This window comes from Phyllostomus discolor, chromosome 15 (assembly GCF_004126475.2).
Source record: "Phyllostomus discolor isolate MPI-MPIP mPhyDis1 chromosome 15, mPhyDis1.pri.v3, whole genome shotgun sequence".
NCBI lineage: Eukaryota > Metazoa > Chordata > Mammalia > Chiroptera > Phyllostomidae > Phyllostomus > Phyllostomus discolor.
The window spans coordinates 7,415,926-7,433,735 of NC_040917.2; the positions used below are offsets into that span (position 1 = coordinate 7,415,926).

The following is a 17,810-nucleotide window of genomic DNA, read 5'->3' on the forward strand; positions in this document are numbered from 1 at the left end:
AAAAATTCATGTCAGGATTTAGGACTGCTTGTAAATCTGTCCTGGCTCCCATTTAGTTCGTGGTAATTAAGAAAAGCTTATAATTGGATGATCACATGGCACAGGCTGCTGTCTTGTTAAACTCCTTGGTTCCCATAACTGGTTTGCAGACAATCCATCGTCTTTATCCCGGAATCCGGCCGTCAGGGCGAGCGGGAGCCGTGTAATTAGGGTGCCGAGATGCATTGTTGTGATTATCGCCGAAATCTGGGCTGGGCGCTGCGAGGAGCCATGGCGGCTCCGGAAGGTATTGCTCAAGCGCACCCGGGACCCACGTCCTCCCGAGCCAGCCAGGCACCTCGGGGTCATCCTTCCGGGTGACTGGGGGAGGGGCGGGCGCTAGAAACGTCCACATCCCGCGTGTATTTCCAGGAGAAGTCAGGGAACACCGGTCAAGCCGGGGGTTGAGGGCAGCTGCCTCGCCTGTGGGTTTGGCACGTCCATTGGTGGGACCCGGAGGCACTGTACGCTCAGGTGTTGGAGCGTCTGTGTCGCCCTGGTGCCTAGAGAGTGGGTCAGGCCGCAAGCATGTGGTCGTGAGACCGTAGGAGATGACCTCTCACTGTGCTGGGGGCCCTCGTCAGCCTGTGACGGTGCTCAGGGCAGTCGTGGAGCCCCTTGCACAGACCTCTACCCGAGTGAGTCCCGGCCCGCACTGGCGCTTTTCAGACAGCTCTGGAGAGGGAGGAAGGCATGGCAGCCACACAACGTTTCCCCTAGCAGCCCGACGGAGTCACACACGCTGTCAGGAGGCGGGGGTACCATGCCTGGTGCACGGGTGAGAGCAGCTCCGGAAGGCACTGGTTGAGAGAGAGCCGGGTCTGGGCAGAGACGACGATGCTCAAGCCCGCCGCCCTCGCCAGCCTGGCTCCACATCGTCAGGCGTCAGCGGCTGTCGGGGGACCAAAGCGCTTCTCAGAGACATTGCTTTGCACGTTTTCGGGGAGGGGTATTAATAAATCAAGCGACTCTTGCTCTTAGAGAACTTGACGGACTTTTCTGCTTTGTTTCTGTCCAGGAGCACAGAGGTGACAAATTCTGAGCCAGTTGTTGAAACCAGAAAATAACACAATAAAAGTAAAAATTGTAACACCCTCTATTTCCAATATCGATGCACAATTAATAACGATGGGCTAACGGATATGGTATGAGGGACCCTGAGCCGGAAAGAAATGCATCTGAGTGTAGAGAGAAAACCGAGCGCTACGTGGGTTCCGGAAGCAACCCGGGGGTCCGAGACGGACGAGCAGTCCGGGGTCAGGAGGCTGTGCTTGGTTCACGTGGGTTCACACACAGGTCGAACCAGCAGCAACCACCGAGCAAGACCCCAAAAGCAAGGTGCAGGGGGATGTCTGCGAGGCAGCAGAGACCTGGGATGCCCGGCAGGGAGCCGGAGTGGGGGCGTGCCCCGAGCGTGCACAGGACCTCAAGAGTCTGTGTGTGTGCTGGGGCGGCACCTGGGAATCTGCACTAACACCCCAGGCGGTGCCAGCGGAGGCCAGCGTGGAGCCCATGGATAAACACGGCGGGCGGGGTTGTTAGGGTAAGCGCACAGGTGTCAGGACTAGAATCCTGCCTCGCACCAGCTCCGGGATCTTGGGCAGGTTCCTTCCCTGGCTGTCAGGGCTTTCACCTCTGAAAGAGGAAATAACAAGACAGGATGCAAGCAGTCCGAACGAGACGTGGCTAACAGTAACGACCTCGGGGGGACCTGGAAAAGCGGCTTGGACACTGTGTGCTGTGCCCCTCAAGGGTCCCGGAATACACCACGTCCTCCGGCGTGTCCCATCCTTCCCTCCTTCGCTCTGCTTGGTTATCCGTTTCCCCTCTGTGGGACTGTGGCTGCGGTACACCTGCCAGCACCTCAGGTCACGCAAAAATCACTGGGAATAGACTTTGTGAGCAGACGTTTCATTCTGGAATGGCTTCATGTTTGCAGAGCGGCAGGGAGACAGGACAGAGGGTTCCCGGGTACCCGAGCCCAGCCCCCCCCACCCCCCTTGGCGGCCTGTCACACCAGTGCGCTCCGTTTGCCACAGCCCCTGAGCCCACATGGTCGTGGTTGTTGAGTGAAGGCCTATTTCACTCCGATTTCCTTAGTTTTACCTCATGCTGTTCTGTTCGGGGATCCCACCCAGGACACCACATGACCTCCTTGGGCTCGACTTGGCCGTTTCCTGGTTTTTGGTGACCTTGACAGTTGTGAAGAGTACCGGGCAGGGATTCTGGAGACGGTCCCTCTGCTGGGACTTTCCTGACGACGGTGTGATCAGACTGGGGTTGTGGGTCCCGGGGAGGAAGATGCCGGGTCAGGGGCCTTCTCATCACATCGCACGGAGGGCGGATGCCGTGTGCGTGACTTCCCACTGCTGGTGTTGGCCTTGACCCCCCCGAGGAAGGTGGTGTGTGTCGGAAGAATGAGCACAAGTGATGTAAAATACTTTCTCAGCCCTCTGTGCTGGAAATAAGGCGATCGACCTAGTTTTAGTGGGTCTGAAAAGTCAGACTGTACTTACCTGTTTAGTCGTGCATTTGCTTGGCTCAAAAAAAGCATTCTTGCCCTAGCTGGCATAGCTCAGTGGATTGAGCGCGGGCTGTGAACCAAAGTGTCGCAGGTTCGATTCCCAGTCAGGGCACATGCCTGGGTTGCAGGCCATGACCCCCAGCAACTGCACATTGATGTTTCTCTCTCTTTCTGTCTCTATCTCCCTCCCCTCCATCTCTAAAAATAAATAAAAATAAAAAAATCTTAAAAAAAAACATTCTTCAAAGCGTGAGCCGTCCCAGGGAGCCTGTTAATGTTCACGTGCTGCATGTCTACTGTTAACGGCAGAACCTCGGTCACCGCCTTCCCATGCCTTCTGTTTGTGGGCAGACTTCTTCACCCTCGTGCCTCAGTTTACTCTTGACAAAAAGAGAACAACAGTATGTTGTTCTTAACGTGTATTGAGGATTAGGCGTGCGAATCCATTTGAAGAAGGCAGAACTCGGGCAAGGCTGTGTGAGCTGTTTCATATCCCAGCCCGGTCCCAAACAGCCAGACCCGTGACAGGCTGGCCGAAACGTGTGCACACTCGCTGGGTATCAGGCAGCTCTTGGGTGCCCTGTGCACTGAGAAAGGGGGGAGGCCGCCTGACACGGGTGGGGAGGTGTGGCTGGGCATGGACAGCGCCCAGCAGTTGACTCTGAGGCCCGGCTGCACTGCAGGCACCCGGCCTCCCAATAATAAAAACCTTTTATTTATGGGTTTTTCTTAACAAACTTGAAGCATTTGACCAGCCCACTGTCTCGTGATGAGAAGGGCCTGGTCCCTCAGCCACAGGCCCCCCCCCCCCCCCCACTGCTCTCCACAGGGGGTCCCGGGAGGTTCACATAGATTCTCTCACCTCCCTGAGCCTGGACTGTGACATTGTTCATGTCGCCTGGCGAGGTCCCCTCAGCTGCAGTCGGTGGTGCTCCCCAGTGTCCTTTAAGGTTAAAAACAGATGGGAAATAGGTAAGTTTTAAAAGATTGTGATTGGTCGCCTAGTTGGTTGGAACATCGTCCGGTACACCAAAATGCTGTGGCTTCGATTCCCGGTCAGGGCACATACCTAGGTTGTGGGTTCGATCCCTGGTTGGGGCCCATACAGGAGGCAGCCAATCGACGTTTCTCTCTGTCTCCTCTGTGTCTGTCCTTCTCTGTCCTTTCCTTCCTTTCTCTCTAAAACCAATAAACATCCTCAGGTGGGGTTTTTTTAAAAAAGATTATGATCAGACTTCACCAAGAGGAGCGAGTGGAATTTTTCTATTGAAAAATAAACCGGTCCTGGGGGCTTTGGCTGATTGCTTCGCCTGCGAAGGAGAGAGCTGGAGAGCAGGGGAATGTCATTCGCAGGCGTCCGTAGGGGCCCAGGCGGATAAAGGAGACTCACATGCGTGCATGGGCGATACTCTCAGAATTGTCCGGGGACCCTGCGTGTGTGCGGGAAGGGAGAGGGGGCGTGAGTGTGGCGAGGGCAGGTTTTTCTCGGGGAGCCTTGGGTTTTGTCTCCTGAATTACAAGTGCGAGGAGAGAGTTCTCACACCCAATAAATAGTGTAGCTTGGCAGATCCAGGTCTAAAACTTGTCCGAAGCCAAAAAGACTGCCCCATCTTTAACCTTTTAGTGAAGGAAGAATCGGGACAAGCAGGGGGCAGCTCTTCAGTTGTATGCTTTTGAAACTGCATCTATTTGAAGAAGGGTCTCACGTGCTTGTGCGTTTGTCTTCTGAGTGGCTCTCTGGACCAGCCCACTTACTCTGCTACTCGCTTGATAAGAAATGCATTAACATTTCACTTGGGCTTTAGTTTCCATTTTTTTTTAACGCAGAGAAAGTATTCCCATACCCATTAACCTATGGCCTAGTTGGATCCAGGAGGAAATTTCACAAGAGTGTGGATATTCCTTGAAGATGGAGCCCGGAGTCGGGCCGAGCATCGCCAGCCCCCACGGGCGGCCTGTTTCCTTCCTGTGCAAAGACGGTCCTCGGACGGGGCTGTTTCTATTACAGAGGCGATGGCGGTTTAAATTGCCTTTCTAAATGTGTTCAAGGCGGTGACTGAAAACTCGCATCTGAAACCCGATCACTTCATCTCTACTTTTTTATGCCCAAAGTAGTTCCTGGATGCAAACGACATTCTCCCCCAGACTCACATATATATATATTTTTTAATCTTGTGTACTATGCAACAATTCGTGAGATGGAAGTTCCTCATTGGCTCCCGCCCCCCCGGAAGCTGACATTGCATCTGTGTTGTAACTTTATTGTGGACACTATTATAGACGTCCTGCTTTCCACCCCCCCCACCCCTGTGCCCACCCCCCTCCCACCCCCGTGCCCACCTGCACTCTGTCCCTGCCCCCTCCCCTCTGGCCTTCACCACACCGTCGTCTGTATCCTTCCGCCGTGCACGGGTGAGCTTCGGCTACTCCCTCCACCTTCCTCACTTTTCTGTCCTTCCAAGAAGAAAAACTGTTTCTACTTCTGACAATATTTTGAGGACTAAGATAAGAGGTGTTACGTTTTGGGGCCTCCTCAGAGGAAAGTATATAAATAGCCAGTTTTTAAAATGGTGTTATTCCACCTCGGCACTCAAGGACATTTCCTGCGACCTCTGCGGTCCTAACTGGCACCCGTGTAGTCTTGCTTTGAAAGCCATGAGGAAAAGGAAGCTCGCAACTTAACAATTGTTTCTTTTTTTCAAGATTTATTTATGAGACCTGGTTGGCGTAGCTCAGTGGCTTGAGCGCAGGCTGTGAACCAAAGCATCACAGGTTCGATTCCCAGTCAGGGCACATGCCTGGGTTTTGGGCCAGGTCCCCAGTAGGGGGTGTGCATGAGAGGCAACCGCACATCGATGTTTCTCTCTCTGTCTCTCTCTCTCTCTGTCTCTCTCTCTCCCTCCCTCCCTTCCCTCTCTAAAAATAAATAAATAAAATCGAAAAAAAGAATTTAAAAAAAGATTTATTTACATATTTATTCTTAGAAACAAGGAAAGGGAAGGAGAAAGAGGAGGAGAGAAACATCAATGTGTGGTTGCCTCTCATGCATACCCCCTACTGGGGACCTGGCCCAAAATCCAAAGCATGTGCCCTGACTGGGAATCGAACCGGCCATCCTTTGGTTCGCAGGTTTGAGCTCAATCCCCTGAGCCACACCAGCCGGGGTGTAATTCTATTTGTTACTAACGGTGAAGCTCGATTTAGACCATGTGGAGCAAATAACGGTTTAAATTAGTTTTGTGCGTGAAATGAACAACGCAGGTGGAAGCTTCGCCGCGGGGGAAGCATTGAACTAGATCCAGATCGTACCCAAAGATGGTAATGAAAATTTCAGGTAAATTTGTTGAGTCTGAGAGTTTGATATTCTCATTCTTATTTGACAAAATAAGCACCAGTTTCTTTTCTTTTCCTGGTATTTCGTGTGTGTGAATTATAGTAGGGGAGGGGAGAGAATGAGATTTATGCTATAAGCTGTTTTATATGGTATGAAATATTGGCTAAGAGGATTTTGTCATTAACCAAAAAAAAAAAAAAAAAGGTGCCATTCGGAGACTGTGTTTGTTTTCTAGGGGCACAACCAAATCATTACATACAGCAGGCCAGTCTACTTCTGTGTGCTGTGCGGCCTTATTCTGCTTCTGGATGCGGGGGCCGCAGCCCGGCGCCCCGCCACGCGCGCTGTGTACGGCCTGCAGCTCTTCTCCGCGGGGTCCCTGCAGTCGGCCAGGGACCTCCTGATAGGTGAGTTCCTCCGGGGCACCTGGGTGAGAGCGAGGGGAGAGGGGCTCTGTCCTCACACTGTCCTCTGAATCCCCGACTGGAGAGACTGCCCTGCTTGGGTGTTGTCAGAGAGACGCTCATTTCCCTCTGGGCTTGCCCAGCGTCGGGAGATGGTCTGGGCACCGGAGCCACAGGGCATGGAGTCCGGGATTATCCTAAAGGGCTTTGACATCCCTGAGCAGGAAGTCCCAGCGCCGTGACCTCTGAAAACCAGCTGCTGAGGGGCATCAGCGGGGCTCCCCAGGGCGGGGTGCCTCTGGGTGGCAGCCAGGGCCCCACCCATACGGGACGGACACTCAATAACACCTGAGTGGGCATGTTCTCAGTCCAGGTGGACTCCTGGACAGGCTGGGCACCCAGCCTTCCACTGCTTCGCTTGGCTGGCCACAAGGCCGAGTTGGATGGGGAGTGCTCCGTTCACATGAGGGCCCCGTACACGGGAACAGTTGGAGCCCGGCCTCGAGCCAGAGGGGCGGGCTGGCTGCGCTCCAGCCCTGCCGCTAAACTGGCTGCGTGACCTGGAGCAAAATGCAGCTGTCACGAGGGGACGAAAACAGCACCCACTGCAGGGGGCAGTGCAAGTTGTAGGTGCGTTAGTACATTTGAACACATGGGATAGTGCCTGGCACCAGGGCTCAGCTGTCCTTGTCGCTGGTTTGCAAAGAGGCCGCTCACTGTCGGCCTGCAGCTCTGGGGTCTTCCAATGACAGCCAGAAAGCCCCTGTTCGTGCCCCAGCCGAGGGTCACACACATGCTGACAGAAATCACACAGACCGAAGGAGCAGACACAGGGCAGCTCCCGCAGAGACTGGCCCTGCACCTGGTGCCTGCCCGCTGGACATCTCACCCAGAGGAGACTTGGGGAGCTGTAGGGCCCGTGTCCATCTTTCCCAACCCCTATGGCAGCTCCCTGCATACCCTCCCCCCACAGGATGGGAGGGCCCGGATGTGGTGTAAGTTCTCTTTGAGTCCCTGCTCCGGGAAAATGGTACTGCACACTCCACCCTCCACCTCTCCTTCCCAAGTACCGGCTCCCCGTTCTTGCTGTGGTGGTGGCAAAATATTTACCCCCTCCCACCCAGCCCACCCAACCCCACCTCTGTCTGCATCCTCAGCACCTCGCTATCACGTCAGGTAAGGAGCAGAGCAGTTCTCAGTGCCAGAGGGTTAGGCGCCAGGTTTCAGAGAATCTCTGAGATCTCACAGGAAAAAAAGTGTTGGAAAGCACAGGAACTGCCCCTGAGATTAGATTCCCAGGCAGTGACCCCTTCCTGGCAAAGAGTATTTCCTTGTACCTGGACTGATACTTTTCACTGTTTTTACGTTTCATTTATTTAATCCTCACCCAAGGATATATAGTTTTTTATTTCAGAGGGAGAAGAAAGCAGGGAGAGAGAAACATCAATCAGTAGCCTCCTCTTCGTGCCCCAACTGAGGATTCTTAGGGTTAGGGTTAGGGTAGGGGTTGAAGTTCTGTTGGTTGGAACAGACAGACAGACAGATGCACACACACCAGGAAGGACTTCAGATCACTTTTACCTTCTCCCAAGTTGGTTCACTGCCCGCACGCACCCCCCCAACCCTTGCTGCTGAGCTCAGCCACAGTGAAGGGGTTGGAGTTCAAGTGCACAGAGCTGCCGGTCTCCACCTCACACCCTTCCTTCCCTGCGGGTTCATGATCCTCTGTCTCCCATGCTGCCCTCGGCATCTGCTCAGCACTGGCAGCCTGCCTGAGGCGGGGAGACGGCGGAGGACGAGGGGCAGGCAGGGAGTGAGGACCACCAAGGCGTGACGGGTAACTAAGGACAGGAGTGTCTGCAAGACGGGATGGGATGCCAGGTTAGACGGAACAGCAGAGCGAGGAGGACACGCAGGGACAGCGAGCGAGGAACGCGGGGCAGGGATTGGCACAGGAAGAAAGTGCAGGGACGAGGCCCCTTCCCAGCGAGTGAAGGAGATGGGAATACTGAGGGGAGCATTCTTCCATGATTTCCTTTTCTCTCCTGGTCCCTCGTGTATGTTAGAACCACCCCGTGCCCTTCTCCTTCACCGTAAGGAAAATCCTCTACATTTCCTTCCTGGGTGCGGTGAAAGACCTTCGTTGTCAGCGCCTGTTTGCTCTGCTGCCTCGGAGACCGGGGCCTCTGGGCTGAGATTAGACCTCTTTCCATTTGCCTGACTTCAGCAAAAGCCTGGGAGGAATGAGATGGCTTTGTAGCTACGCTCTGGACAGCGAAACCAAGAGGTCTTCTGAGTATCATATTTCAAAGGGAGGGGCAAAGCTCTCGTGTGCCCTGAGGCCCCATGGGACAAAGGGGACAAAGGAGACAAAGGATCTGGGGTGTCCACCCAAGGGCAGAAGTGCTTGTGTGCTAGAGATACTTGGGGTGACTGCAGATGGTTACACTGGTCCCAGCCAACAGCAGGTGGGTCACAGCTCGCTGTAGGAAACACCGTAAACTGGTTTGGTCTCAGGCTATCCAGCCAGCGTCAGGGGTCGCCCGGGGAGGCAACAACTTCCCTGACACGGGAAGGTGGGACAGCCATCAGCTGTCACCGGTGCGGTGCCCTGGAGGGTCCTTTGTCACACAGCCTTTGGGCTCCTTCCTGTATCTGAGAGTTTCCTGTTTTATGTTCGGCCCTGGGACCCCAGCCTCCCGCCCACAGTTAATGCAGCTTCAGTAACGCAGTCCTCGGAGATAAGTGCAGGTTCGGAAACCGTTACTGGGAGGGTGCGCCGCTCCGCACGCTGAGACCTCCCACGCCCGTGTCGTGTGAAAAGGCTTGCTTTCTGGGCTCAGCGTTGGTGCCAGCAGATGGTCCACATGCAGCTGGGCCACATCAGAGACACGCGGTGTGTGCATTCACATCAGCTCCGTGGGCTTGGCTTTCACTGCCATGTTGCTTTAATTCTGCATGCTCTCACCCCAGAGCTGCGAGTGCAGTAACGCATATTGTTATTATTCACATTCAGCAAAAGCAACGAGGAAGTTACGGTATTTCCATGTATCCATTTTTCTGGAAAATAAACGGACCCATACCAGAAGTTGCTGCATTTTTGCTGATTACTAGGGAAAATGAGAAGTAGGGGAGACATAAGGGACAGTTACAGAGCCTCTCAGCCGTATGCGGAGAAGAAAAGTCTTTGGTCGCAGGGAGAATTGCCAGCAACCCCAGGGTCTTTTTTATTTTTTTCTTTGGGAAAAGAGAACGAAATCATGTGAGCAATTTCCAGTGTCATTTTCCAGTTGTGCTGGGAAGGCCCGCTTTCCCACACGTGAACCGCAGCCCGACAGATGCGGTCCAGGCCCCCCCTCCCCAGTTCTGCCTCTGGCCTGGATGTTCCCGACTGGGGGTCCCTCCTCTAACACCCAGCGCTCTGACCCCCGGAGTCCGGCGGCCACCCCTCCCCCCGCGCTTTCTTCAGGTTCCGGTTCTAAATGCACAGCCAGGACCCCCTCCGTTGGGGCCTCCCGGTGCCTCTCACCCCGTCATTTTCCTCCCGCCATCCTCATCGAAGAATCCCTCCCTGCTTTCGGTCCCATTGCCTGGCATATTTCTTACAGAGAACGTCCTCCACCCATGATATGCTGAACAGTGTCCAGTACTGCACTGCCTTGAACACTATATCGCGCCCGTACTTCTTCCTGTAGTTCTGGGATCTCAGTGTGGTCTTTGTAACACACGCAGCACAGCACTTGGGAAGGAGAATGGGTGAATCTCCTCCTTGCACAGCCTTCTGCCCCGCTCCTGGCCGGGAAGGAGGGAGTTGGCGTGGTGCCCTGTCTTCCTTGCTGGGTTCCCGGGCCCACAGTCACGAGAAGAAAAACTCATCAATTACCTTGAGATGATACGGATTAAAATTTTGATGTTCACAACTATCATGCTGTATAATTAAAATTTTATTTCTTATATCTTTCCTTTCATGTCTCTTGGGTCCACTCCCAAAAACTGAAAAAAGAAATTGTGTTTTATACGGTTATGTCTGGCAGATCAGTATTTGTATCTCACGGCCTCCTTTGATCGAGAAGTGCATTATTCACAGACACTGTAGGTTTTACAGTGCACAGCGTGGGGCAAAAGCAGGTTTACAGTTGTGAGTAACCGGAACACAGTTCATCCTTATGTTATTATTCATAATCAGTGCGTCACTTTCCATATGAACAACTGCACACCTGCCTCACCCCGCTCTGCACGGACAACCGCCACTCGCTCGCCCCACGCCCTGGCTCGATGCGTCTTTTCTTGACCAACAGTTCAGTGCGAGGCACGTGACTGCCGCTCAAGTCTTGAGGCAGAAAACATCACAGTGCAGTCACCATGTCTGACAGAGCATGACCCCAGTCCCAAGCGAAGGCCCCTGTGTCACAGCAACATCCATTCCCTCACGCGTCACTCTCACACGGAGCTGGAACCGTTCCTGGGTGCTTATTGTGGAGGGATTTGCCCTGTGCTTACTTCCCACCCGCTGTCAGCAAGAGAACCAGACGTAAATCTCTCGTTTCCACAATTCCGCTGTGGAAAGTTTGCATCTCTGATTTTTCAGCAATAGCTGAAACCACCCCTCTCCCTCCCCGCCTCCCTGCTCCCACTGCTGGCTGTGGTTTATGTGTGGAGTCGGGACAGGGCTCCAGCGTTTGGACATACTGGGTTTCCAATAAAGTTTCCCCAGTTGTATTAAGGATCACCGGTGTCAAACTTCATTGGCATTCTACACGGTACACTGAGACGGCAAGGAAGACAGAAGGATTATTGCATTACTGAGGCCAGTTTCCATGTAATTCTGTGAAACCCTCTGTAAACAGAATTCAGAAGGAAAGAATGGTAGGGAAGTTGCCGTAAAAGGCAGCTCTGTTGCATTTTACTTCCTCATCTCAGCTCAGTGAGGCTTTGAATGATACAGCGAGTGGATGTTTTATCCGATTGCGTGCTACGGCCACCTTCGCCTCCCCGGTGACTGGCTCACCGGGGAAGCAGGCCCCTCGGGGTCCCACTGTCAGTGTGTGAGTTACTCGCCGTCTCTCGGCCCCCCTGTGGCAGCCTGGAGTCGTCGTGATGCACCCTGAGTCTGCAGGCGACCTTTAGAGTGTTTAGGACTCAGCAGCTGGCGTGCCAGAGGGGCGATGCACAGAGCGAGGGCCCCCTCCCCCGCTCCCATTGTTGCACCCCCTCCCCTGCAGGAAGAGCTCCCCTCTCTGCCATCCTTGGGGTTTACTTGTTCCTGTCATTTCCCCAGCCCATGCTCTCCCGCCTTGGTCCACCTCCGGTTCATGTCCCCTCTTCACACCAGAGGCCAGTCTGCCCTCTCGGCACTCAGAGGCCTCTGCTCAGTCCCGGGCCGGTCGGTGTCCTTTCCTGGGGCCCCTGCCACCGAGCGGCTCCCTGACTCGGCCTCCAGAGCCCCCTCCGGCTTCTCTGGTGGGGCTGGGTGGGCTGGGCAGTGTGGGGGCGCAGTGGGGACCTCGGCACGGCTCCCGCACACTCACCGTCCCTTCCCTCTGTTCCTTTGCAGTATTTTTGTATTGCTTCCCTGCCATTTCCCTGCTTGGGCTCTTCCCGCAGATCGACACCTTCTGCATTTATCTTCTGGAACAGATTGACATGCTGTTTTTCGGAGGTTCTGGTAAGTCCCGCTTCCTTCACTTCTTCAGACGAGGGCCCAGTAGCCTCGGGCCCCAATGAGAGCCGGGGCGGTTAGGTTTTCTTTGTTTTTGAGTGAAACGGTCAGTCTCCTTCTCGTCCCGACAGTCACCCAGAGCCCGGTGGCTGCCCGCAGACTCAGCCTTGGCCCCTCGGCAGGCTCCCCCATCTGAAGGAAAATGCCACGACCTTCTCTCAACCCCTGACCACGCTGGCTGGTCCCGAGCGAGGACTGCCAGCTCCAAAGGGGCTGTTGTTGGTGTCTGTGTTGCAGCCGTCACGGGGATGACCTCGGCCGTCGCCAGCGTGGCCCGGAGCGCCGCCGTCGCCGCCATGCTGCACGTGCTCTGCTTCAGCGCCGTGAAGGTGGGTGTGAGGACGGCCCTGGCCTTGCTCCTTGAGTGCGTCGCATCAGCAGATGTTCCAGGGTAACAGGGGTTTCCTCCAGCTGTAAGGGAAGTGGAGTTGGGGCACGTCAGGAGTAGCAGGGCCCGCTGGGGAGGCTCAGAGGGGTTAGAAGACACACCTGATTTGCCCCAGTGCACAAAGGCCACTTGGCCTGACACCTCCCCTTACAGGTGTCTCTCTGGCACGGTCAGCTAAGGAACCTGGGAAGGCTTCTGCTGTTCGTGGTGGTCAACGGGACTCTGGGCTTCCCTTCACCTGCTTCTGAAACACCACTCAGAAGTCCAGGGCCAAGTTGCACAAAGCTCTGTGGAGGGACAGAGAGATGACGAGGCTCTGGCAGCAGTGCCACCTTAGAATCCAGCGAGTGGGCGGGCCGTAGGCTTATCCAGATGGGGAAGCCGGAGCCTTGCCGTCAGCTAGGGAAGGCGAGGTGAAAAACGAGATGAGAATTCGCCGTAGGGAAACAAACAGTTCCATCAGAACAGAAACATAACTCATTTACCTGCACAGCTGAGCTGTCAATCACGCTCTGTGTTTGTAAGGGTCTGAGTAATAGTTTGACAAATAACGGAAGAAGGGGGGAGGTGCAGTGTGCGTGTGTGTGTGTGTGTGTGTGTGTGTGAGTGCGTGTGCGGAGGTCTTAGTCTCATTCTTTATATTAGAAAGTAAGTAAATAATACCTGAAATGGAAATGAGTACAGAAATAACAAGACAGATGTGCTACCCAAACACCTGGAGGTGGGGGGCGAAGAGAAGCAGCTGTCAGTCGTTGCCGGCGGGAAGCGGGGGTCGGCAGGGGTTGGCGGGGGCACAGGCAGAGGGCCACTGCTGGGTACTCACGGGGGGAAGCCAGAGAGCCAGCTGCAGCATCACGGAATAGCAGCTCACATGGGGTCGTCGGGGCCCTCTCTGATCCCTGAAAAGGCCAATCAGTTAAATTATGCAGCTTTCTTGAGATTGTGGACGCCCTGCAACTCAGTGTTTTAAGCCACAGGTACCTCCTGGATAAAATAAAAATGAAATGCAAAAGGGTAACTAAAAATAATAGGTGTCCCAAAGGGTTTCTAATATACGGTGCATCACATGGCATTTCTTAACAAACTTTTGAAAAACACTAACTTGCGGCCTTGCTAAGCTTGTCAACGCCAGAGATGGCAAAGGCACGACAGAGTACTCCCGTTCACGGAGACACGGCATTCAGCACTGCCGTCTCCCGGCACTCGGAGTTGTCCACGGTCATCGAAGGCAGGTCCCCTTCCTTGCCCCTCACCCCCTTTCGAGGAGACGTTTTCTTTCAGACTGAGGACAATGAGGGGAGGAAGGCTCCTTGTTCCAGCGCACAGAGGTGGTGCTCGGTTTGTTACCACGATTGTACCGTCTCGTCATGTGGAACAGTGGCACAATTAAAACGAGCATCTGGAGTTCCCTATCTTGAAACACATTCCCTGTTCGGTCACAGGACCCTGGGTGTCTCACTCAGGGAGAGGACTTGGACTGGCACGTCCTGAGTCCTTGCCCTCTGAGGACCCCCCTCTATTTATAACCTTTTGGTCAAATGCCGCCTTTAAAATTTGGGGGTCACAAGCTTTTCCTTGCAGGACCTTTTGTGTATTGTGCTGTTGTGTTGCAGTGTGTGCTTGTTTGTTTATGGATTTATTTTCCATTCATTTTGTTTCAAAAAGTTGGCTTTACTGCAGAATTCATCTGTTTGGTACACGGGGTTTGGTAAGTTTTGGTAAGTGTATCCAGACATGGAATCGACTCCACCTCCGAGTCATAGAACATTTATTTGCACCAGCTCAGAGGTCCCCTGGCATCCCTTCTCGGTCATCCCCCTCCCCCAGCCCTGTCTGCAGCCAGTGCTCATCCGATTTCCGTGCTTACAACCTCTGACCGTTGAGTTTACGCAAGTGCGCTCCTGAGCGCTGGAGGCTGTACACGGTCAGGTAGGCGCCATCGTGGTTGTGATAGAGGACACTTCTGCCACCTCGAGCTCCTCTTCCTGCTGCTGTGCACTCAGTTCCGTCCCCCCGCCCTGGGTCCTGCAGCCACCCATCTGCTTTCTGTCACCACAGTTGGCTTTCCCAGACCGTCATGTTGATGGAGTCAGGCAGCCTCCAGCTTTCCGAGCCTGACTTCCTTCGCTCAGCGTGATGCTCCTGATGTCCAGCCATGCCGTTGCTGCAGTCGGTGCTTTGTGACTTCTTGGTGGCTGAGTGGCATTTCTGCAGTCCTTTCCAGGCCTTGACATCTGTGACTAATGCTCTGTAAACGTGTGTGTATAGGGTTCAGGGTGGGTCTGTGCCTTCCTATATCCTGAGTAAATAACCAGGAGTGGGTTTGTTGGGTGAGACGGCGAATCCGTATTAACTTTGTAAGTAACTGCCCAACTTGTCTGAAGGGTTTGCGCCATGTTCCTTGCCCCTCACAACCTTTGGGATTCCCAGGTGTTCCCAGTCCTTTCGAGCATAATATTGTCGGTTTGTAAAACGGGAGCCCTTCTGGCATGTACTAGTATCTAACTGTGGTTTTCATTTGCATTTCTGTAATAGTGATTATTGTTGAACAGCTCGCTTGCCATTTGTGCATCTTCATTGGTGAAAAATAGTTTAAAACATTGCCCATTTGAAAATTGCATTGTTTGTTCTTATTGTGGAGACCTAAGACATTTTTACACGTTCTGGATACAAGTTCCTTACAAGATGTGTATTGCTCCCACAATTTTCCAGTCTTTGGCTTGTCTTTCCAGTTCATTAACAGTAATTTTTAATTTATTTTTTTTTATCCTCATCCAAGGACATGCTCATTGGTTTTAGAGAGAGGGGAAGGGAGGGAGAGAGCGGGGGAACATTGGTGTGAGAGGGAAACACCGACCCGTTTGCCTCTCGTACGTGCCCTCACTGGGGACCAAAGCTGCAGCCCAGGCGTGTGCCCCGACTGGGAACAGGTCCTCAGCCCTTTGGTGTGTGGGATGAGGCTCCAGCCAACGGAGCCACCCTGGCCAGGGCAGCCTTATTTCTTTAAGAACAGAAGTTTTTAAATATAACAAAGTCTAAATGATCAAGCTTTTATTTTATGGTTTGCATATTTTATGTCCTATTTAAAAACCATTTACCTAGTGAAAGATCGCAAATATTTTTTTTCCTAAAGTTTTATAGTTGTAGCTCTTAGAGTAGATCTGTGATGCACGTTGAGTTGATTTTTGTGCGTGCTACGAGGTAGACTAAGGGATTCAGTGGCACAACTGTTGGGAAGACTAACCTTCCTCATTGAATTGTCTTGGAAATTTTGTCAAAATTCAAGTTCTGGCTTCTGGCTTCCGGTCTAGTATGTAAGGACTCTGGAAGTCGTCACTCTTGCCTAATAAGAAGCAAATAGCTGAGCACACTGAGAAATCAACAACCCTCCTTACTTCAGAGAAGTGAGGAAGCAGCACCGAGAGCGGCCCCCGAGCCAGAGGGACCCGTGGGTGGATGCAGAGGACCACGCCTCCCAGCAGCAGCCACCTCTGCAGGGACCAGGCTGGGCACGAAAGCCTGGACTGTCACTCACAAATCGCTGGAGGCTCGAGGTGGTGGTGGGGGTCAAGGCTGGGAGGGAGTAACTCGGGGGGACCCAGTCCTCAGGGGGGGCCCTCACTTCCATGAGCATTGCCCCCTGAGAGCTCACCCCACTCTCACAGTGAGAGTCAGAGGGAAGCCCCTTCAGGTGGTGGAGGGGAAGAGGACCCACGTGGAAACCACCACAGTGAAGGGCGCTGTCCTTTACCAGGCCCGCCCACAAAATTCTTCCAGAACCTAACCTACTGGGATGGTTTTCTGAGCTGGAGGAAGGGAGACACCCAACTAACTGTAGGCCAGCCTGGCGCCTTGTAGTCGTTCCGCACCCTTGGCAGGGCACTCAGAGCGCTGTGACCGTCACGGGCTCGCTAGGGGCCTGCGGACCGATCAGCACCGGAGGGAGGACTTCTCCCCTCACACCGGAACACCCCTGTGCTGAAGGCCCCCCTGGCTGTCAAGAAAAGAAAGTCGCAAGCCATTTGACAAGGCAGAAAACACAGCTTGGAAAGCCAGAGCAGGCGTCAGAACCTGACTGGGAAGCGGCAGGAACGGGGGACCTGCCAGACCGCTAACTGAAACGGTGGTGACGGTGTGCTGAGGCTCTGACGGATGACGGAGACAGCACACGGGAACAGATGAACGGTGTACAATGTGAGCAGAGAGACAACTGTAGGGAAGAACCAAGAGGAAGTGCTGGAGATGAAAGACACCGAGACAGCAATGCAGCATGCCAGTGATGCGCCCGTTAGTGGGCTGGGCTTAGCTGAGGAAAGAATTCTGAGCTGAAGGATATGTCAATAACAACTTCCAAAGTGGAAAAGCAAACAGAAAAAAAAAAGATTGAGAGAAAAAGAACATCCAAGACCCGCAGGACAGCTCCCAATGGTGTAGTGCATGTAACAGCAGTGTCAGAGGGACGGAAAGAACAAACAGACACCCATTAGGAGCAACAATGACTGAGAATTTCTCCTAATTGACGTCAGACACCAAGCCACAGGTCCGAAAACCCAGGGAACATCAAGCAGGATAAATGCCAACCAACTATACCCATGGATGTCATATTTAATCTGCCAAAAGTCAACAGTAAAAAATATTGAAGCAACTGGGGTGGGGTGATGGAGGAAACACCTTAACTGTAGAGAAGCAAAGATCAGTTACACCTGACTTCTCAGGAGCTGCTGTGGACTGACACGTGTCCCCACAAATTCGTATGTTGACGCCTAACCCCCAGTGTAGTACTACTTGGGGATGAGGCCTTGGGAGATAATAGTTTTAGATGAGGTCCTGAGGGTGGGGCCTCGTGATAGGGTTAGTGCTCTTACAAGAGGAAGAGGCACTTGGGCTCGCTCTCCCTCGCTCTCCCTCCCTCTCCGTCCTTCTCTCTCCTTCTCTCTCTCTGTTCCTCTCTCCCCTCTCCGCTCCGGCATCTCACCGGTGCCCTGAGCTGCCCACAGAAAACCCGTGGCCTCCAAACAGCGGGGGCGCCCAGGACTGCCGGTCAGCAGATGGGCCTGTCCCGTGCACTGTCCGCCAGCCCGGGGCCAACCGGGACACCAGGCCTCCTCCTGCCTCTGATCTGGGTGCAGGCTGCAGGGCTTCACTGGCAAGATCTTCCCCTGCTATTGTGCACTACCTCCGTTACCCGCTGTCTCCAGCGGGGAGTGGGAACAGGGTCGTGCGTCACACCTTGGAGCCTTCTTCTGGGCTCGTCCATGAGATGAGACGCAGAGTCCTCAGAGCCTGCGGCTCCTGCAGAAGTGCCCTCGCTGGCTCCCACTCCACACTGGGCTTTCCTCTCTTGGAGTGTTTATTGGGCACTGAGTGGGGTGCAGGGAGCTGGTTTCCTGCACTCTTTATTC

General features: G+C 53.8%; 1 protein-coding gene across 1 annotated transcript in view; it reads left to right on the forward strand.

Annotated features, from left to right (window-relative positions):
- Window positions 1-17,810, forward strand: part of PCNX2 (pecanex 2) — a 204,245-nt gene that overhangs the window by 52,339 nt on the left and 134,096 nt on the right. Inside the window, exons 13-15 of the mRNA XM_028531220.2 lie at window positions 6,133-6,304; window positions 11,856-11,966; window positions 12,258-12,349. Of these exons, the coding sequence (XP_028387021.1) occupies window positions 6,133-6,304; window positions 11,856-11,966; window positions 12,258-12,349 (375 nt within the window). The remainder of the gene's footprint in view (window positions 1-6,132; window positions 6,305-11,855; window positions 11,967-12,257; window positions 12,350-17,810) is intronic.